Raw genomic sequence first — 23,514 nt, forward strand, 5'->3', positions numbered from 1 at the left:
ACAAAATAACATATTATATAATCTCTTTAATTAAATATAAACCAAAGTTTGTCTCTCTCTCTCTCTCTCTTTATATATATATATATATATATAGATAGAGAGAGAGAGAGAGAGAGAGAGAGAGAGAGCACTTTAATGTGATTTGTTTCAATACCATGGTTAACAAAATATTTCCAATCTAAAATCCAAACTGAAACATAGCAAAAATAACTTGGAGCATGATGTTATTGTGAATCTTGATGTTGAGTTTGACAATTTGCCCATGGGTATAGAAAAATGTACATATTATTATTCACAAATAATAAATTACTTCCACTTACCTAGGGTACACAAAGATGATTTCAAAGTTCTCAATCACAAACGTTTGAGGATGACCATAAGCTTATGGAAGGGATGGAACTTGAATTATTATAGGAGATTTTTTCATTTCTTTTCCAAATGGAGAAAGACAATAAAGCAGAATTAGTTTCATATCAATTCATCTATGAAACCATCATACTAAACAACATTAGAATGCAAATGCTTGATTTGTTATATCCAGAAAGTTAACATGTTTATTTTTGTAATTAATAATATTGCATTCTCATGTTTTCCTCATCTTGATTTGAACATAAATAATGATAAAATTATTCTTCATTTACAAATACAAAAAATATTTAATTTATATGCATTAGCATTATTAATTAAAAATCTATATTTTATGCTCTGCATTTTATTTCTACCAAAAGGTAATGCACATAATTATTTTTTATTTACAAATTCAAACAAATTATTCAATCAAAATACATCAACACCATTAATTAAACGTCAATATTTTATACTCTAAACATGAATGCATTTTATTTCTACTAAAAACTAATGCATATAATTATTCTTCATTTACACATTCAAACAAAGTATGGAATCAAAAATAATTATTCTTCATTTACACATTCAAACAAAGTATGGAATCAAAAAGCATTAACATAATTGATTAAATGTCAATATTTTATGTTCTAAACATATATGTATTTTATTTCTATTAAAAGCTAACACACATAATTATTCTTCATTTACACATTCAAACGAAATTATTCAATCAAAATGCATCAACCTAATTTATTAAATGTCCATATTTTATTCTAAGCATGTATACATTTTATTTATATTCAAAACTAATGCAAATGGAAGAAAATCAACTTTCTACACATAATTATTCTTCATTTACACATTTAAACAAATTATTCAATCAAAATGCATCAACGTAATTTATTAAATGTCGATATTTTATTCTAAGCAAGTATACATTTTATTCAAATAGAAGAAAATCAACTTTCTACACTAAAAAGATCCCACCGTGATCTTGATCTTGGCATTGTGAGAGCCATAGGTCAATATGCTCAACCATTTGTTGCCTTGCCTTGTGCACTACGTCTGGGGAAGCACAATCAGAAGCGTCCCCTACACAATTAAAGCAAAAATAATTCACTATTTGGATGAGATAAATAATCAACATTTACTAATCTCTGATCGTAATTTCTTATGAATCATCCCAATAAATTTTTCTCAAGAAAACTGGGTAGAGAGATCAAAGAGATTCTTTTTCACTTCTCTAAGAAATTTATTAACTTAATATTAACCTAATGAGGTTAACCTAACCTAGAAGGATTCCAACGAGGCCCCACTAATATAAAACTAAACAATCATAATCATATAATAACATTGACAACAACCAATTAAACTAACCCTTTGAACTAAATAATTATAAAACTTGTTATACAACACATTTTTTTACCTATTTTAACTCTCTTATTAGTACAATTAAATGTCCAAAATATTTTGACTCTTCTATCAATACAAATTAAATGGTCTAAAACATGAGGAAAAACAGTTTTTGTAACCAAGAAAAAAGTTATTAATGGTATTTTTCATTAAGAATGAAAATTTCATGCATTGCAAGGACACACATCTCTCTGTAAAAAGTCCTAAAAGACAAAACTCGCATTAAAAATGAAAAGATATTGCATTTCAATGATACGCATCTCTGTAATAAGTCATAGAAGACAGAACTCCCAAATTAAGGCAATCTATGAATATAGAAAATGAAAATTATACGTACCCTCAATTCTGGAAGGTGACTGAGGACATCCTCGAAGGTCAACACCATGACCACAATTATGACATGTGATCAGAAACGACGGCACTGGAAAATATCAAACAAAGAAAATATGTTAATCAATACTTAAGATTGAATCTTAAATTGGCAGATAAAAATCTATTGAATTATAAAGGTTGAAGGAAATGAGGAAAGACCATTTGTAAAGTCAAATAATTGAATAAAACTGGCTTTTAAGTAGTTCAATGGGTAAAGAAAAGTTATTAAACTATTAAAGAGAAGAAAGGAGATGAATATAGCCCATTTGTAAAGTCAGATAACTTAATGAACTTGCTCTTTATTTTTCCGAAAAATCTCAACATTCTTCAGAGAACGCCTAAAAATTGTTTTATAAGTATGTTAACTCAAATATACAGTTTAACTTGGTAGAGTTTATAGCTAATCAAATTGAAATGTTATTGAGTTGTATTTGTTGTGTTTCTCTCACGACCCGCGGAAATGGAAAGAATATGCAGTACAAAAGTTCATGGACTTTATAGTTATTCAAGCTATGAAAATGTTACTGCATTTTTAAATCACAGAAGGCAACCTTATCATGATTTTATCTCGTTCTGGGTTGATACATGAGTACTACGACGAGGAACTTCCTGTACCATTGTCTTTGCATTACAAAATGTGACTAAGTTGAATGACAAAGTGAAATCTTCATCCTTTTATGAATCTAGCATAAAATGAACTAACATATAAAAACTAATTGTCATATTTATAGTACAAAGTTAACACAAATAAATGGTGAGGGAGAAAAGGAGGGGATCTTAGCTTTTTGTTTATCTATCCTAAAAATAAACTGACCTATCAAAAAATAGTTTTTCTCACTTGAAATAACTCATCACTGAAAAAATCCTTTAATAACAAAAAAAAAAATATCTATTCTTAGTGTTCACTGCTCATCGTGTCCTGACTCCTCACATATAGGAAATTGTGCCTAGTTTCTACTAAATCAAGGGAAACTGTTGCTCAAAGAGAAGACTCCTTTTCCAACCAAGTTAGTCATAATTTTTTTTATTCATGTAATTCAATTATACACACTAAGGGCGTAGTTGTTTCAAGAAAATTGCCCAGGAATCGCCCCTGGCCACAATTCTGTCACTAAGAGTGGTGGGACCCTACTTAGATTTGAACTCTAGTGGATGGTGTAACAAGACATCAACCTCACGAATTAACCAACATCCCATTAGGAAGAGCAATGCTTCTGTTGATAGCAAAAGATAAAAATTGAGAATACTTGGGACTAGGGGTGCAACACTGAGTGATGAAGAAGTGTCTCATAATCGTAAGTAGTTAGAGGTTTTTAGTTGAGAACAATTCTCTCTATAATATTTCTTTTATGCCATGCACCAAGAAGCGCAAGTACTAGAGTATAACAAAGTGCGTTCTTGGCTTGTGTAGTGTCGAGTTTGTAAGTTTGTGGATTAGTCTTGTCGGCAATAAAAAGAGCAAGGTCGTTTTTCTTGACTTTGCAATGGACCTATAGATAAAAATCATTAAGACTTAAAGTTGTATATCTTATTATACTTGAGAAAATTATGTGTTTTGTGATATCCATTATATATAGCCTTCTGATCATATTGATTTGTGTGCCAAGGTGAAAATCACACTCATGATAGTATCAATTTATTTGCAAGAGACCTATGGATTGACTTATTAAGATGTAAATTTGTATACTTTATTTACCTTGACGAACTTCTATGCTTTGTGGCATCCATTATCTATAGCCTTGTAGTCATATTAATATTGTGTTCCAAGGTGGATAGAAAACAATTCAAATGGACAAACATTATATTCAATCATATGTATGAAAGGTTCAATTGCAAAACTGACACACCATTGTGAATCACAAAAGTAGTTTGACTTAGTGGTCCTAAACTAGCCAAAATAGTAAGCATATCCATGGGGCTGTGTAGGAAGTTTGAGAGGCTCGGCGAACTTTTGATAGAGAAGAGTGTTGTCCCATGGGAACACCCACCCCCAAAATTTTGTCCTTTGGGGCCTATTACTACCTAAATTAGTGTCTTAGTGGAAAGTCTAATCACTATTATGTTATTACATCCAGGTGACAGTGTTGAAACCCCCATCTTCTTGCCCCAAGATAGCACTTATGGTTGGACTTTCCACTAGAGTGATAGTTTAGAAAGTAACAAAGCCATATTCAAATTGTAGATGTGCATTCTCCTTTCCCTATTTTGTGATAGGCTCAACAAGTTCCCTCCTGGTTTGAAATTAGGTTTTATCATGAAAAATATAAAAAAAGAAGGGGATTCAATTATTGAAGGCATGTGGGAGTTTGTCTCCAAGTTTATTTGAATATCTTTTGGAGGAAGAAGCTAAAAGACATTCAATATAAAGTTTTTCCATCTCTCTATTCTTTTCATGGTTAATCATGTTGAGAAATCTAGGGGTAGCTAGATTAGGTGATTTCTCTTCTTTTCATAACAGCTTGTGATGTGTTTTTACTTAACTTGATTAGCTTCTTCTTTCACTTGACTATAATTAGTGTTCTTATCATCAAACAACTACCAAACAATAAAGAACAATGAGGACACAAGATATAGGCTATCAGCCACGGCCAAAACCTCTCCTCTTGAGAGGAAAACCCACAAGAACTCTTCTCTTCTTATAGAACTTCAAATGACGAATTCCAAGATCTATGACCCTTGACCAAGACCCCTCCAAGACCAAGTCAAGTCACTTCTTTGATCAACTCTTCTTCAACAAAGTCAACGCTAGTCAAACTTGCTGCAACACTTCAGATTTCGGCTTCTCTTCAAAAAAAAATTCGTGAAGCTGCTTCAGCACTGAGATCTTTGGCCTTCACTATAGAAACTTTAGTTGGCATGTGTGAGACAAAGATGGTGTTTTTCTTCTCTTTTCTCCTTCACTTGGACAATGGCTTCTTCTCTAGTAATATGTCTTGCAAAATAGTTCTTCTTTTGTATAAAATTAATGATCTGCATCCTTACCCCAGTTTACAAGTTTGCATGTGTTTATTTGGCCCAACCCACATATTTTGTCATGCTGATATAAATTTCAAAATGCATTAATTGTAAACATTCAAAGAGTACTTCTACTATTTTTCACTTTTCCTATCAGCTGCAATTAATACAAAATTTAGGCAAGCATTCAAGCATGTGAGACATTTATTTTTTGTCAAGGTGACCCCGGAAAAACCCCACAGCCTCTTTGGGAAAACAGGACTTCAAAGGAAGCTTTTATTGCTTGAGAAATTAGTCTAAGTACATTAAATTAAGCACAATACTTATCTCCCTTCAGCTAAAGCTTCAAATGCAATTTCTAGAAATTTGTGCCCACTGATAATTTTCAGATTTTACAATTTTTTCATGCCCATAATATTTTGCACTTGCCCACAGCTCAGCGCCTCGATTTCTATGCCCATAAATCTGCCTCAAAATCTGTGTTGGTATGCTGCCTCAATTTCTGCACCAAGTGTCAGGCAAAATGCCTCAATTTCTATGCTGGCTTGTTGCCTCGAAGAATGTGTTGAAGCATCCTCAAATTCTACGCTGGAAGTGATTGGAAAACCTCGAAATTTGTGCTAGGTGACAGCAAAGACCCTCCTTGAAAATCACACTAAATAGTCCCTCGAAATGCATGCCACAACCCTCGAAGTTTGTGCTCCCTTGCCTCGATTTATGTTTTTTTGTTTGCCTCAATTTCTGTGCTGATTGTCTTCTTGATTTCCATGCTCCTCTCCTTGGAATTCGTGCCTCTTATGACTTCCCCCCTCTTAAAAAATCAAACCCTCCTTCTCTAGCTGCAAATTCTCCTACAAATTCTTCTCTCCTCTTCTCCTCATGCTCTCTCAAGTGTGAAGTGAAGAATGAACCTCCCTTTTCTCCTTTTGTATCTTAGAAAAGATTGAATCCCTAAACCTAAGATCCAATGGATGAGATTTAATCTCGAAATATCAAGATGTGTGGTTAAGATTAACTCTCCCAATTGACCCTCCTCACACATTGGCTGCATTACTTAAAAGCCTCCTAGTGCCTTTTTCAAGTTGTGTACCTTTTTCTATTTTTCTCATAAAGTGATTTTTCAACTCACTTTAATATGGGAAAAGTACCCTCAGTACATTACACATAAAGGTACTTTATAAAGTACAAGTGACTTTAATATTAGAAATATACATGGTACAACACTTTTAAGTACATTTTCCACCCATGATATTAATATAACTCATAAGTGTCACCAAGACAAAAGTCATTAATGTGTCTACTAGGCTAAAAGAGATAAATGCCTAGTAACACCTCTCCTTGGTACTATTTCCAACACTCCCTCTTACCGAGGAAGGTGTTCCTCACCACTTCCATCCTGTCTCTGAAGAAAACATGCTTGCTTATTGGAAAAGACTTGGTGAGAATGTCTGCTACCTACTCATTAGTGGATATATACTCAAGATTCACTGCCCCTCGTTGAACCCAGTCTTTGATGAAGTGGTATCTGATCTCTATATGCTTTGACCGATCGCGACATACTGGATTCTTAGAGAGTTTAATACAAATCTGATTATCACAGTAAATCGTAATTGGTCTCAGCATTTAACCAAATAGACCATGAAGCATCTTGCGAAGCCATAATGCCTCGCACCCTGCATGACTAGCTGCCACGTACTCTGCCTCTGCGTTGCTCAATGCCAGTGACTTTTGTTTTTAGCTGAACCATGACACAATTGTCGAGCCCAATGAGAAACAACATCCGGAAGTGATCTTCTAGTCACTAACACTGCCAACCCAATCCGAGTCTGTGCAACCAATCAATCTGACCCCATCACATCTGACATAGTCCAACCCATAATCCATTGTGCCCTGTAAGTACCTCAACACATATTTTGCAACCACCCAGTGTACTCTCCTGGGCTTCATCATATATTGACTCAATGAGTTGACTACAAAACAAATATCAGGTCTAGTGTTGACCAGATACATCAATGAACCGATCAACTGACGATACAAGGTGGGATCCACCAACTCGAAATCAACATCATGTAGTTGGTGATCATAGTAGTAGTCATAGGCCTGCATCCATCCATACGAAAGCTCCTCAAGGTATCTCCTGCATACCTGCCCTGGCCCAGAAAGATTTGTCCATCCTCCTGCCAAACCTCCAACCCCAAAAAGTAATGCATCAACCCCATACCAATCATATCAAACTTTGAAGCAAAATCTCTCTTGCAGTGTTGGATGAGACTGTCCTCCCCTGTGATAAACAAGTCATCCACATACAATACTAGAACGAGTGGATCGTCACCTACCACGATAAAGTATAGTTTCAAATCTACATCACCTTTTGGAATCCCATCTGCTACAAGTAGGCATCTATCCTCCCGTACCATGCCATGGGTGTTTGCTTTAGTCCAAACAAGGCTTTCTTCAGCCTACATACATGAGATTCCCTCCCATGCAACTTAAAGCCTCTAGGCTGTTCAATGTACACCTCCTCTTGTATGACACCACTGAGAAAGGCGGTCTTCACATCCATCTGGTGAATCCTCCAGCCCATCTCAGCTGCTATAGATATCACTGCTCTAATGGAAGTATAACGAGCAACCAGTGAAAAGGTCTCCTCATAGTCAACTCCCTCTACTTGTGAGAACCCCTGCGCCACAAACCGAGCTTTGAACTTCTCAACACTGGCATCCACAACATATTTGACCTTGTAGAGCCACCTAGAAGACATAACTGACTTCCCATTAGGGCGTGGCACTACCTCCCAGACATTATTCTTCATGATAGAGGATACTCCACCATGGCATCCCTCTAGATCTGTTGTCTGGAGGCCTCCTCAAAACTAGCTGGCTATGTCTCCATAACATTTGCCACGAAGCCACCCAACCTCTCTGGCGGTCTACTCACCTTCATTGACAACTTGGGTCTCCCCACTACCTCCTGAGCCTCCTTCAGGGTCTCCTGAAGCCTGCTTAGATTCCTCTTCCCTACAGTAGTCTCCTGTGGTGGTGTGGGAAAATCCTCAACTGGTGCCTCTCCTCCAGGGGAGGAAGGCTCTGAAATAAGCAAAGGAGATCATGAACTTTGAGATAATGTGCTTGAAGATCTTGCACCAGGTGATCCGGTACTAGAAGAAACTGTACCCTGTGAACCTGTCACCCCTGAAGAAGGTGAACCTCCTGATCCTAATGTACCACCAGATGCACCTAAAACCTGTGAGTGGCCCCCTGCTGAGGAGACTACTACTCTACCTAACCAACCTCCCGAGACCTCCTCAAAGCCCTCTCCTCCTCAAATGTCACATCCCTCCTAGGACAATCTTCCTCTATGCATGAAGATATATGCGGTGGGCTCTGTCGTTCTCACTGTAACCGATTAAGATACCACTCTTTGTTGTGGGTTCCAACTTCGTCTTCTTCTCCTCAGGGACCTGTGAATATGTAAGGCACCCAAATATCCTGATGTGCCCAACTTCCAACTTCTTGACGATATACATCTCCTCAGGAGTCTTTCTCCCTAAGACTCTATGTGGGCTCCTGCTATCGCAAATAAACAACAATGTTACACACCTCAGCCCACAAGAAGAAAGGTAAACTTTGATCAAGTAGCATCGCTCTCGCTGCACCCACAATGACCATGTTCTTCCTTTATGCCACCCATTCTGCAAAGGGTTATAAGGCACAATGAGCTCCCTCTTGATGCCAAAACTCCCACAAAAATCTCTCATTTGTGCTGATGTGTACTCACCCCCATTGTCTGATCTCAACACCCTGATCTTCCTCCCTGTCTGGTTCTCCACAAGAGCCTTAAACTCTTGGAATCGCCAGAAAACCTCATCATTGGTCTTTAGGAAGTAAATCCAAGTCCTCCTAGAGTGGTCATCAATGAATGTCACATAGTACTGATATCCACTCAATGAGACATGGGACATAGGACCACATACATCAGAATGAATCAAATCAAGGATACCTGCAGCTCTATTGTCACTACTCTAGAAAGATGTCTTGGTGTACTTTCCCAAAGTACACCCCCTGCACACATCATGATGCTCAATGCTGAAATTTGGAAACCCGGTAACCATCTCCCTCAACATCCTGAAAGCTCCATGGTGCAAGTGGGTCATCCTCCTATGCCACAGCTCACATAAATCACTGCTACTGGTCTGCGCTACCATAGCTCGAAGAGGCTAAAACATGAGTCTGTATAGTCTCCCACTGCGAGCTCCAATCACATGAGCAAACTTGATACTGGATCCTCTAGGATATATCAACACTTGTCCCTTCCGGAATAGTACCTCATACCCCTTGTCCTCCAAGCTGGAAACTAATATCAAACTCTTCTTCAACCCTAGAACATAAAGAACATTTGTCACCCTCAGAGGAGGTGGTGACTCCCTTTGAAATGAAACTGTCCCCATACCTGCCGCCTTGATTTTTGGAATTGTCGCCAAGCACAACCTCCAAGTCAATCTCATCCTCCAAAAGGCTCGTGAAGTGCTCTCTAACTCCGGTCATATGGCAGGATGCTCCACTGTCTATGAACCATGCACGGGAAGAAGTGACATGAGTGGCTAAAATCACCACCAAAGCACACTCTGAATCAAAAATAGCCGCAAAATCATCCACATCTACTGAAACTACAACTCCTTGTTTCTTCTTACCCTTCTTGTTGGGATACTGAACAACATAGTGACCCATCTTCCCACAAGCAAAGCATTTCACTTTTCTCATGTCCTTCTCCTTAGCTATCTACTTCCCCTTATCCTGCTTTGCTCCAGTAGAAGACCCCTTCTTGATATTCTTTCATTTCTTGCCCTTTGCCGCAAGAGCAACATTCTCCTCTTCACCTTCCCCCACCAATCTTGCTGTCACTTTTCATACTCCTCCTGACCTCCTCATGTAGGAAATCGTCCCACATCCTCCTCCAACCAGGAAAGTGCTCTCTATCCACCAAGTTGTGAATAAAACTATCCCACTTCTCGATGAACCCCTCTAAAGCAATCCGAACCAACTGCTCCTCTAGAACAGTCTCTTCAATAGCAGCGAACTCATCCTTCACTTGTGAGACTCTAGTGAGGAAATAAGTCACACTGTCAGTCTTGGTCATCTTGGTGTTGCTTAGTTTTTGCCTCAACACCATCTTCCTATTCTCATTAGAACTCTGGTGCAAAGAGACCAAGGACTCCCGCATCCGATATGCATATCTCATCCCTGAAACATGAGGGAATAAATGTTCCTTGATGGCACTAGAAGGATCCTCTCTGCCTTCACATTCTTCTTGTTGAACTCCACCAATTGAGTTGGATCAGTGGGTGCTTGCATAGCTGCCTCAACAACATCCCACACTTCCACCTCCTTCAGTAAAAGCATAATCTTCTCCTTCCATGGGCCAAAGTTTCCAGCCCCCACCAATCTGTCCTCTACTCTCAACCCAATAAGCATGACCCCACAACCAACAAAATTAAGCAAATCTAGAAGTTAGAACCAACTTCCCTCTGAACTGCTGAAGTCTTTGGGTTTCTGGCAAAGTTTCAAAAATATGGCACAATGTTTGAAGACTTTGGTAGCTTGCTGCCCTCTTTATCAACTGACTGAAAATGAAGATTTAAGCCTCAACTTGGCTCATCTTTGCTCTGATACCATGTAGAAAACTAATGATCTACATCCTTACCCCAGTTTAAAAGTTTGCATGTGTTTATTTGGCCCAACCCACATGTTTTGTCATGCTGATATAAATTTCAGAATCCATTCCATTAATTGTAAACATTCAAAGAGTACTTCAACTATTTTTCACTTTTCCTATCAACTGAAATTATTACAAAATTTAGGCAAACATTCAAGCATGTGAGACAATTATTTTTGGTCAAGGTGACCCCGGAAAAACCCCATAGCCTCTTGGGGAAAATCGGTCTTCAAAGGAGGATTTTATTGCTTGAGAAATTAGTCTAAGTACATAAAATTAAACACAATACTTATCTCCCTTCAGCTGAAGCTTCATATGCAATTTCTAGAAATTTGTTCCCATTGATAATTTTCATATTTTACAATTTTTTCATGCCCAGAAATTTCTGCACTTGCCCACAACTCAACTCCTCAATTTTTATGCCCAAAAATCTGCCTTGGAATTTGTGCTTGAAGTTGCCTCGATTTTTGCATTGAGTGTGAGGCAGACTGCCATGATTTTTGTGTTGGTTTTCTGCCTCAAAAAACATGTTGAAGCAGTCTCGAATTTTGTGCTTGAAGTTAATACAAAAACCTCGAAATTTGTGCTAGGTGATAGCAGAGACCCTCCTCGAAAATCACGCTGAACAATCCCTCAAAATGCATGCCACAACCCTCGAAATTTGTGCTCCCTTGGCTTGATTTCATTGTTGTTGTTTGCCTCGATTTCTTTGTTGACTGTCTCCTTGATTTTCAAGCTCATCTCCTTGGAATTTGTGCCTACTACGGCTGTCTCCCTCCTAGAAAATCGAACCCTCCTTCTCTAGCTGCAAACTCTCCTTGAAGTTCTCCTCTCCTCTTCTCCTCATGCTCTCTCAAGTGTGAAGTGAAGAATGAGCCTCCCTTTTCTCCTTTTGTCTCTTAGAAAAGATTGAATCCCTAAACCTAGGATCCAATGGATGAGATTTAATCTCCAAATCTCAAGATGTGTGGTTGAGATTAACTCTCCCAATTGACCCCCCTCACACATTGGCCCCATTACTTAAAAGCCTCCTAGTACCTTTTTCAAGTTGTGTACCTTTTTCTATTTTTCTCATAAAGTGATTTTTCAACTCACTTTAATATTAGAAAAGTACACTTAGTACTTTACACATAAAGTCACTTTATAAAGTACAAGTGACTTTAATATTAGAAAAGTACATGGTACAACACTTTAAGTACCTTTTCCACCCATGACATTAATATAACTCATAAATGTCACCAAGACAAAAGTCATTAATGTGTCTACTAGGCTAAAAGGGATAAATGCCTAGTAACACCTCTCCTTGGTACTATTTCCAACATCTTTTACATGTTTTCGGCCTCCTATTGTGATTGAAACAATTTAGTATTTGCTGCAATAGATGATACATACTTCTTAGCGTGTGTGAGGAATTTCACCCCTAAAAACAATCCTCAAAAGTTTGGATTTTCCTTCCTAGAAGTCTTCTCTTTCTTCGTTGGCTTTAGGTCACTTTTCCTTCCTTTTATCGAACTTCTTGCTTGCTTGATTGATCACTTTGAATGAGGTCATGTGCTTCTATTTATAGGCTTTTTGGAGTGCCCTAATAGGCCAGCTTGTCATCTTTTGAAGGCCGACTTGTTGTAGCACTATGGCAAGGTCTTGGAGGGTCTTTCACTCTAATTTGACTCAAATAATTTTTTCTTTACAATATGTAACATGGCCAAAAGGGTCTTCCATACATGATAATGATTCAATTGACTTGTGACTCAAAGAAAAGCCCTAGAAGCACTCAATGGGTGGTTGACCTATAAATCAAATAACCTTGAGCATAAAACTCATGCCTCAAGAATGATAATAATAATTTTATTTTTCTCTTTACATCAAATACATAAAATCATGATTATATATGTCATTATGAAAGCCGAACCTAGTTACATATTTCAACACTCCCTCTTAACTAGGGAGGTATTCATAATCCATATATGTTACTAGGACATTCTCAAACTGAAGAATTCTCATAAGAAGAGTTGGATTGGTAAGTGATCTCACAAGCTATCTTATTAGCGTATACTAGAGCATCTCATCATAGTGAGTTACCAACCAATATTGTCACATAGTAAGGCCTTGACTAACAACTCTATCTCTCCACAAGATCAGAGCACAATGTTGGTGAGACGAATAACTGACAGACACCATCATCATTGTCTCTCAAAGCACATACCCCACCCGGGTGTTCAAATGGTATGTCCTTTTAAGACAATTCTTGTCTTCGAATAACACATCCTCAAGGAATTTCCTCTTCGGCTACTCTTGCCTATTAGATGCCCTACCACATCCTCAAAGAGTATCAAAATCAATCTCAGATGCTTACCCAATCCTCATTCTTTCTTCATAACATGAAGGCAAGAATGATGTGTCTATCTCTCCCTCCCAACTAGGAGGATATACTCATTCCTATAAAAGGAATATACTCAAGCTCCCTCTTAACCAAGGACTTTCCCAAGCTCCCTCTCAACTAGGGACTTGTTTCCAACAACAACTTTCTACTCTTTGGTGAAGATCATCGTACTATCAACTGCTTGTAGAGCTCCTTCTTTTGATGTCATGAACTTCATTTTCTTCATTATGGAGCCTTCATCTTCTAGTTCTTCTTCGTAGGGCATTGGCCATCCATCACTTTCCTTCAATGAACCATAGAATTGAACTAATAGTCATGTCATCCTTCTTTTCATCGGAAAGTGAATTTCCAGTCCACATCTGGCTTTGCTTCATATAGCTACCTTTTCCAAGTCATGTTTCTTTTAGGATCTTCCATCCATTCCCGTGAGTACTAGTTCAACTCTCCTTTGGTAGCCCTATTTCAAGTTTCAACCCAATCAAATGCTGTTCAAAAATCAAAATCAAAATGAACATCAAATCAAAGTTTCCTTTTGTGATGGCCTTTCATCATGACATCTGATTTTTGCAACATCAACATCCTGCACATTCATAAACACATCTCCAAGACTTTCAATGTCAAGGGTCTTCTTCCTTTACAGACTTTATCAAGGTCTTCATATCTTTTTCTATGGAGATGTCATAGCTAATTCTTCTAGTCATCGGATGTTGATTGTTTATCTTATCTTACGTGACAATAGTTGCATCTTTCACGAACTCTTCTTCCTTTCTTCACATATTGCTTTCCTAGGAATTTCTATACATAGTTCCTTCATCTTGTCATCCACCTCATATTCCATATGAGGACATATTATGTTGATTTCATCTTATCAATATGTGAACTAGTTCAAGGCATATGCCTTCATGCATCTTTCTAAAGAAAGAGATCCTTTTCTTTTCAATCAAGCTCATGAGATTGAGCATTCAACCATGCTAACTACAAATATATGATGACATGACTTAATCTATCAAATACATACATACCTCTTTTCTCCTTTTGGTCATCTAGACTTCCTTTGGCAGCTTCCTTTCCTTGCTTGAAAGTACTTCAACATGTTGCACTCCTTTGTCACCATACCATCATCCTTCTAAACAATGGATCCCACACAAGGTGGAATGTTGACTATCAACGAGACATTTGCTTCTTCCAAGTAGAGGTGAACCTTCTAATTAAGATTCCAATGGAGGATCTTGATTATCCTCATCCTGCAAATGCTCCTTCCCAATGATGATGATGTATGATGATGATTTCTATATTTTATCATGCTAGATGACTTTCTTCCAACCATATATACTACTACTTTGGTTGTCTTTTCATGCTTTTAATGAGGATACCATGAGCTACTTTCTTTCTATCATAATGACTGCTATAGCCATGTAGACTTTTACTTCAGCTATCCTTTCAAGCTTTTATAATGATGTCATGAGCTCTTTTCTGCTTCAATTGCACGCATCTAATATGATGCATCATGTCATACTTATAATGCTTCTCATCCTAACTGCACTCTTTAACCATAGTATAAGTCTTTTCACCTCCTACTTCTCCTTGGTATGTACTTGGAGATAAAATGTGTGAGAAGTCTTAAAAGTGAAGATCTATCCCTTCTTCCTTCCCGGATTTCTTCACATCAAGTTCTTCTACAGATGGCATTGGAATTCTCCCGACACCAGACACCAATATAGATTCTACAGAGTTTCTTGATATCAAAAGACTCTAACCTTCCGCCAATCATAAGCTGTTAGAGCAATGGTGTGCAGGCGTCTGTGAGTCCCTTGGAATACATTTGTCGGCCAAAATATCTGTGAGAATTGAATTAGCATCCCTTTAGGAGCGAATCCTGGGCGGAGCCAGGCGGATCTGCATCAAACCCATATCAGATTCGGGGATCCGCATATCCATCCCCCAAGGCCTGTGGATCTGTTAGATAACGTAAGCCTACACATGAGAAAAACAGTGTTGCAAATTATTCTCTGTCTGTCGTTGTTGGTGAGAAAAATAAATCAGCTAATGAGCGCTAAAAATTGCTTTGGAGTTGCCTCTACTATAGAAAAAATCAGGTCCGGAAATGAGGTCTGAAATTTTAAAGTGTGCCCTAATTGGAAGTTACCCTAGCATTGAAGAGATTAGGTTTGAAAACTTATGCCCTATTAGCAGAAAATTTGGGAAATGTGCGCCCTAGCTGTCCTCAAAACTTAAACCGGTACTGAAAAACCATAAGACATGCCGTAGTAGTAGTTTCTATTAAAATTTGTAGTTTTACAAGGCATATTGTTATAGTCGTGCCCTAGTTACATGTCGAAGTTGGTTTCACTGTACTAAAAAGAATTGTAAAGAATCTGCTTCAACCTCCCCTAATAAAGCAACTCAAAACATGAACTAAAATGGCTGTTTTTGGCCTCTTAGAAAGCAAGTTCATGTGTTGACCGAAGTAAACTAGGTTGAATCTAACCAAGCTTATTGAGTCTTGGTGAATCCAGTCGAAGTCAACTGGGGGAAACTGGGTCAAATCTAGGTTTGTGACCGAGGTGAGTTAGATGCAGTCTGACCTAGCCCAAATTTTAGGTTTGGGTCAAATTACCATGAATGAATTGACCTGACCGAGTCTAAATTATGAAAATCATCTCAAGAGCTGGTAAACGGATGGACAGTGTTATAAAAGATAATAATTTTGGTGGATGGAAAGTGTTATACAACATTTAATTTTGGTGCAGTTTAACCCATAGATGTTTTGGTTTATTTTGTCCAAATTGGGTGATATAAATTTGGATGAGATTGTTATTTATCATTAATTAAAATGTGTTTTTGAATGCATAAATGAATTAAAAACATCCAAACTCAAATTTATAATTCTAAAAATTCTCTACTAAATTTCTAGAAAAATTAACCAGAAAAAAAATTCAAAAAATACTCTTAAGATATTTATTAATTAGAATACACTTTTTTCACTTTACTTAAATATGAATGATTATAAACATACCAAGTTGGTGGAACCATAGATAAACTTTTTTTCATTTTATTTACTATAAATGGCTGTAGTCTAATGAGGCCACAATTTCACCTAGAAAACAATGGAAATTCCTACAGGAATTTGAAAAAGTCCAACAGAAATTTTTGGAAATCCAGGTTATAACTGTTAAGCTTTAGCATTTTGAATGCCTCGGGGGTTCTTGATGGTGCTAAATCCATTTCCACTATTAAAAAAAAGTTCAAACACTCCTGTAATTGGATTTTTTGAAAACAAATTCACCAGATTATGGCCAGAATTTCACTATCTAGACAAAATTGTCACCTCGGTAGACAACACACTGAGTGATGATAGACATGCAGGTTGGTGTAACCATAGAGATTAGTGAGCGTATACCATATAAATTTGAACAACAGGGTAATGGTGAATGTCAAATAATGCTGGCCCGTGCATTCAGTAAAACATGAGCTTTCTCGTTGGGCATGATTTATACCCTCGGTTGAACGTGGCAATGTGCATTGAGTTTCCCCTTAGAATATAAGTAGACTTTCCTGCATAATAACATGTTTGTTCTCTATGTACAGTGTACACACATTCACACACCACTCAATTTTGTATGTCATATCGTTTGTTCATCCAGATTCCATATAACCCCACCTTTTCTCTCTTGAGATCACCTTGTGATATAAAAGGCACGATCCATGCGTATATGCAAAGGGTTTGCAAGGCATATGGACAGGAAAATAAGGCTAAGATGACGATGCACATACAACATTTAAACATATTATGACTTACATGAAGTATTATATCATGTAAATCACTTGCCGTTGTCTCATACTCGTATACATTTCGGGAAGTCTTGCTACTTGAGCAGTTTTAAAAACGTTGATGTTTTCGTCTTACAAGCAACTTTGGAAAGGATACCATATTTTATCTAACAATTGTTTATTAGTCTGGATGAAAACCTAAACATATTATAGTCAAAATCAGATGTCCACAATATTGTGACAAGTTGGTGAAAGTGGAATGTTGATATTGTTCTTACCCGGGTTAAAATCTCTCCCTGACATGCTTGTCCCCTTTTTCATATTTATGCAAGTGCTAGTGAAAACCCCTTTTTCATATTTATGCAAGTGCTAGTGAAAATAGTTGGGACTTGGTGCAAGTCTTAGGTTACTTTTGTAGAACTGATACCGCCACAAAATAATTGGAGCTGGGTGCAAATCCAAGAATACTTTGATAGAATAGATACCCACTACTCATAGTGTCCTATCCGGAAAATAAATCTTGATGAGTAAAACGTTTCAAGCTGACTTTACTTCATTGGCTATATTATCATAACACTTTCCACATTGGGATATGAAAAGCATATACATAAATAAAAATAAATGACACCAAATTAAATGCACCATAATAATATGAGAGTCTAACTTCTAATTTTATTACGAATTGTATATTTAATAAATATTCAATCAAATTCCCCAGGAAGCATTGTTAAAATCCTCACGTTTGTCTCTATTAAGGTTTCGCATATTCGCGCTGTGTCTAAGTTGGCTAGATCTACTTGCTTTTCTCCGTCTCTCATTTTTGTGCTTTCATAATGACTTTGCAATTTTAGGAATGGTTAGTTTTACATGAATATTCTCCATGTTATACAGTGGATACTTACTATTATCAGATGACTTTTGCTTGGATGCATGTCTCCATGGATCTTGTGAACCATTCATAAAAATTATCTTTGAACCTGAAAAATTCAAGAGAATGTTTAGTAACAGCATTTATCATATATAATGAAACTATTTTTTTTCCTCTCATAATTATCATTTCAATGAATGGCAAAATTTGTCCAATAAAACAAAATTAACATCGCTATCATCTTTCTTGATCTGGTGGCTTTGACATTTTTGTAATGGTAGTGAGGTACTCCAAAAGATTTTACACCTAAAATGACCATCTATTAGACATGCTTGACTACATTTCTTTAGTGTGCGTTGACTACATTTCTTTAGAGTGGGATTAGTCTCTAGGAAAGTGAGGTTCAGGGAAAATTTTAAGAAGCCCCGTAAATTTACATGTATAATAAATGGGCGAATCTCCATGGTATATAGGAAAAATGGAAGGCGATTTTATCAATAATATGATATGTATATATAATCTTTTGGCGAATCTCTCATCAGGCATGGCGAATATTTTACTCAATTATAAAATCTTGTGTTTATTGAATACACAAATGAAATCATTGCATTTCTTTAAAATATCTTTTGAAATCAAAATTACCGATATTTGATACCTTTCGGGGGTTAGTAGATCCAGAGTAAAGATGGATCTATGCTGGTTTAATTCCCCCATTTTAATAGGCTACATTCCAGGTGAATACCATGGGTCAATACCATGTGCCATTTTTATTTTTATTAATACTAATATTAGGGTTAATAATGTTTTTTTGCATGGTATTAATAACAATTAGTCCATGGTATTTGTCCCATAGTATTTTGCCCATAGGTTTCACCTAAATATAACGCATTTTTTGAGTGTTCGTAAATATAAGGTGACTTATGGAGTAAATATAAAAAAATGTTTTATTTGTTTACCATACCTCTCGTTTATTTATATTTTTATTAATTTACCATACCTCTTTTACAAATATGGTATTTGGCCCATAGGATTCACTTAAATAAAACCTCTTTCTTGAGCCTTCATATTTATATTTTTATTAATTTACCATACCTCTTTTACAAATATGGTATTTGGCCCATAGGATTCACTTAAATAAAACCTCTTTCTTGAGCCTTCATAAATAGAACGAGGGTTATGGACTAAATATAAAAAGAGGTTTTATTTATTTACCATGCGTCTAGTTTATTTATATTTTTATTTATTTACCATACCTTTTGAGTAAGTATAAAAAAACGTTTTATTTATTTACCATACTTGCACTTTACTTATATTTTTATTTGTTTACACCCTTGCATGTATATAAGGTGACTTATGGAGTAAATATAATTTTTTTTTACTTATTTACCATACTTCTCATTTATTTATATCTTTATTAATTTACCATACCTCTTTTATAAGTATGGTATTTGGGCCTTTGGCCCATAGGATTCACTTAAATAAAACCTATTCTTGAAAATGGGCCAATGGATTCACTTAAATAAAACCTATTCTTGAAAATGGGCGAATGGAAGGTTGTAACTCCTAATTTCAAGGGCTAAATTTACCTTTTTTACCCTCTCCCTTAAAAGAAGGTGGGCTATTTGAGGTGATTTGTAAAAGTGTACTATGATACAAAATAATCGCCCACTAAAAATTTAAAACCCCTTAATTTCGCCAAAGGGCGAACATTCGCCCCTAAAATCACCCCTAGTGAGGTTCCTAATTACAAAAACCAGCTACATTTTCATCTATTTCATTTTCAAGGAAATATTAGTTTTCCAAGATTGAGACATAATATAGTCGAACAAAATATCATTTGGCAAAGGTTAGGTAATTGTATGATTAGGGAAACATGGGCATAAATGTTCAAAAAAAGTTCTCCATTGAATATCACTCCTCGCTTTTGACTATATATGTAGAAATAGAACTACATCTTTGACATGGTGATAGTTTTCTTTCTGACACATTTCTTGTGTTGACACCTAATTTTTAGGGATTAGGAAAATATTGTAAATATTATAAATATGAGGATATAGAAGACGAAGAGACACTGGAATATGAATTCCAAGCGTCTCCCTCTCCTTGTATATATTAATGATTTTTTTTAATGGAAAACATTAATTCGAGGAGTTATCAAGCCTGGCCTGACATGGTATTAGAGCACGGGTCCATAGGTCTTATTTTAACCTTGTAACTCTTTCTATTTTTATGCTCCAACCCAGAGTTGTCCCTGCTCTGTCCTCTGAGCCTCTGAGAAACTTGGATCGATGAATGTATTGCTCTTTGCGATGTATTGCCGAAGCATTGAATGTATATGCACTAAAGCACATCTCTGTGCGTATTATTGAATGTTGGAGTGTGAGTTTTGGAGCCTTTGTGCGTTGATTGAAGTCTTGTATTTGTTCCAGTCATATATGTGAGTTGAATGTTGTGCAATTTATATGCACTGAACATTGATTGTATGCTAGTTATTAAGCCAACTTGTGAAAGCCATGGAAGATTGTTGAGAAATATGTGAAGTCGAAGCCCAAAGAAATGCGTTCAAGCAGAGAGTTGTATGCGTTGGTTGGGAGCATCTCTACACGTTGAGTTTTTTTCAAGTCTATGTGATTCTCTACATTGATGAAAGTCTTGCCTTGGTATGTGTGATGCTTATATTATGTGCGCTAGATATAATTGAGGCAGGCATTGGTTCGTTGATTGCATTGTGAATGTATTGCTCTGAGTTGAAGTCCACGCCTATTATATGTTGGTTGATGTTATATGTCATGCTTTCGTGTTGGTTCATGTTCTTTGATGCCCATTGGTTCATGCTCTTTGATGTTATATGTCCTTGTTTCTCGTGGTGGGTATGTCAAAGCATTTTTGTGTGTTGAACAATTTGTCACTATATTTAAACTCTCATATTGTGCTCCACTATATGGTTTGTTGGTTCCTATTTGTTGAAGAATGTAATTAGTGTTGGTCTTCATAATTATATTTGATTCATAATGTAATGTATTAGTCAAAAGAAAGAAAAAGGAATTTTATTGACTTATTATAGCATGGGTTTCATGCTTGGGTCAATGATTAATAGGTCAAAGCCTCCATTGTAGGCTTCTATGGTTTATGTCAAGAGTCCTTGTCCATGTCATCATGTAATAGACTCTTCTTGGGCTTTGTTTATTAAGGAAGGAATTTATTTTTATATAAAATGAGCCATTTAACCCTCTTCCACCAAGTCAACCTCAACCTCATTCTGTAATGGTCATCTCAAATTATAGGCAACATAGGAATATTAACATGTATACGAGGGATGCATATGATAGCTACATATGCATGCATCGCATGCACTGTGCTAGTATACGTATTTACCTAAGTAAATACCTAACTCACATAAATATTAAATATATTGAGTGAGGTACTTAATGTATGTACCACCATCATAATATATATAACTATACAAAATAAAGGGGAAAGACAATGTATTGCACAAAATAAAAGGGAATATAATATATATGGTGCAAAAATAAATCATATTATACAAATAGCAAGGGAAATACAATACATAATATACAAAGGAATTATATATATATATATATATATATATAAACTAAAAGGAGAATATATAATCTACAAACTGTACAAACTTAAAAGAATCCATAATATATATATTATGCAATCAAAAGGGAGCATAATATAAAGTCACAAAGATTTATAACGTAAACAACGAATACAATAAGATATAAATGCATTAATAAAAGGAGTTTGTTGTCAACTGTTAACACAGGTGGCAGATGTCTGCTCAGACTTCAACTAAATCTTATCACCTTATCCCTTCGCTAGAGGAAACTCGAACAAGGGGTCACCGTTTGGAGGCAGAACATGATTCTATATAAGATGGGAAAGGCATTTCAGGAAGCAAGGAGTGGGAACAGGGGAAGGAATGTTGTGAAATCTAAGGAATAAGCCTGAGCTCTGAGAAATTTGTAAAATTAAGCAATAGAGCCTCTATTCTTGGAGTTTTGGACATGGGGGACAGAGGACTTTGATTTCGAAGTCCTTTGGGTCTAGGAACCAAAGAGATTGATCCCAGATAAGCAGGGTGGAATCGGTCAGTTTGGTAACAGGAGCAGATTAGGAGTAACAACAACCGAAATCCTCGAAACATAATATCCAAGTAAGTATTTGCATTTAAATTTTTAGTTTCAGTTCAAATTTTGGTTAATTTTAAAAATTAGGTCAACTCATTGATGTAAAATTAGGGCATTTCATCTGGTATCAAAGCAAGGTTTCAAACTATACTGGACCTGAGGGTCTCTCTTTAATTATTTCTGCAATTTTTTGGGCTCAGATTGCCTCCACCGCTCATGAAAGTACATTTAAATTTTATAAATGTTGTACCAACTAGCCTTCAGGACTCGTTGTTGAACTTTTTCTTTTGTTGCCACCAAAGAGAGGATATGCATACAACTACACTGAAATGGTACCAAGAAAACAGCTCCTGAAGCAATGAAATTTGTCACATAAAATGACTATAAATTAAATCGTCCTAATTGGACACTATCCTATTCTACCCTACCTACTTTAGAACCCAACCACTTTCTTTTTCTGATAGATCATTGTGCTTCCATATGTAACAAATGTTCAATTCATAGTATTCTGTCTCTAAAACCCATTCCTCCAATTACTTTGAGTATCACTTTTCAATCCTTCCTAGGACTTGCGCACCAAAAGGCATCCTTTGTAAAATTTCGATAAAATACCTCTTTCTTAAGCTGCCTTCCCAGCTCATCTTTTTCCTCTATACCTCTGCCTACGGTTAGTCGAACTCATACCATGTTGTTGTTAAATTTCCATAAGAAAATCTATATACCCATTAATCAAATAATGTTACAAATAAATATATGAAGTGTTGTCTCAAGATAAGGAAACTATCTTGGACACACAATCACTTGGTTGAGAGAATATCTCAACCACACACCGATCTAGGAAACAACTCGTAAATAATAGGAATAGACTCCTTTACATAGCAAGACACAACTGAGACAAGTAGGAATTACATTTTCCAACACTCCCCCTTAATGACTACTTGTCTCGATATCAATCTGCAAAGTCTAGTTGTGGTCAAACATGACAAGAGAATATGTCGACGTCCATATAAAGGAACAACCATCCACCGGAATGCATGGGTGCCCAACCATTGCAACCGCCAGTTTAGTAGGATGTCCTTCGCATATATGGTTCTGTCGGCCATTATAACTACACACATGTACCTGTACCTGTAAAGCCCCCTCCAACATCATCATCATGGGTTTTATCAGATTACCCATAACCATGCTCTGGGTTTTATCGGATTACCCTCAACCATGTCAACAAGGGCTCTCAGCCACCAAGCCCCAACTCAACGACCAAGGCTCAACTCAGCCATGAAAGCTCAACACAGCCACAAAAGCTCAACTCAGCCATGAAGGCTCAACTCAGCGACCAAGGGCCTCAAATCTGCCACTAAGGCACTCCAGCCACTATGGGCCACAAATTTGCCACTAAGGCATTCCAACCACTAAGGCCCACGAGAGACCCGTCTCAACCAAGCCAAGGGTTTTGTTGGCTGACTCTAAACCATGCCTACAAGAATCCTTGTCCACTTCTTACACAAGTGGTTTTTGGCTTACCACAAACCAACACTACATAG

The 23,514-nt window shown here is 36.6% G+C and overlaps 1 protein-coding gene across 2 annotated transcripts in view; it reads right to left on the minus strand.

The window, feature by feature from the left end:
• Positions 1-1,164: 1,164 nt before the first annotated feature.
• Positions 1,165-23,514, minus strand: part of LOC149222193 (putative serine protease EDA2) — a 467,080-nt gene continuing 444,730 nt past the window's right edge. For both annotated transcript variants that reach the window (XM_089385308.1, XM_089385307.1), the window contains 3 exons: positions 17,854-17,928; positions 2,099-2,182; positions 1,165-1,440 (listed from right to left, as the gene is read on the minus strand). In XM_089385308.1, the coding sequence (XP_089241434.1) occupies positions 1,316-1,440; positions 2,099-2,182; positions 17,854-17,928 (284 nt within the window). In that variant the 3' untranslated portion in view covers positions 1,165-1,315. The remainder of the gene's footprint in view (positions 1,441-2,098; positions 2,183-17,853; positions 17,929-23,514) is intronic.

The sequence above is a fragment of the Pinus tabuliformis genome, chromosome Q (genome assembly GCF_031772625.1).
Source record: "Pinus tabuliformis cultivar Carrire ecotype Pingquan chromosome Q, CPIR1, whole genome shotgun sequence".
NCBI classification, from domain to species: Eukaryota; Viridiplantae; Streptophyta; class Pinopsida; order Pinales; family Pinaceae; genus Pinus; species Pinus tabuliformis.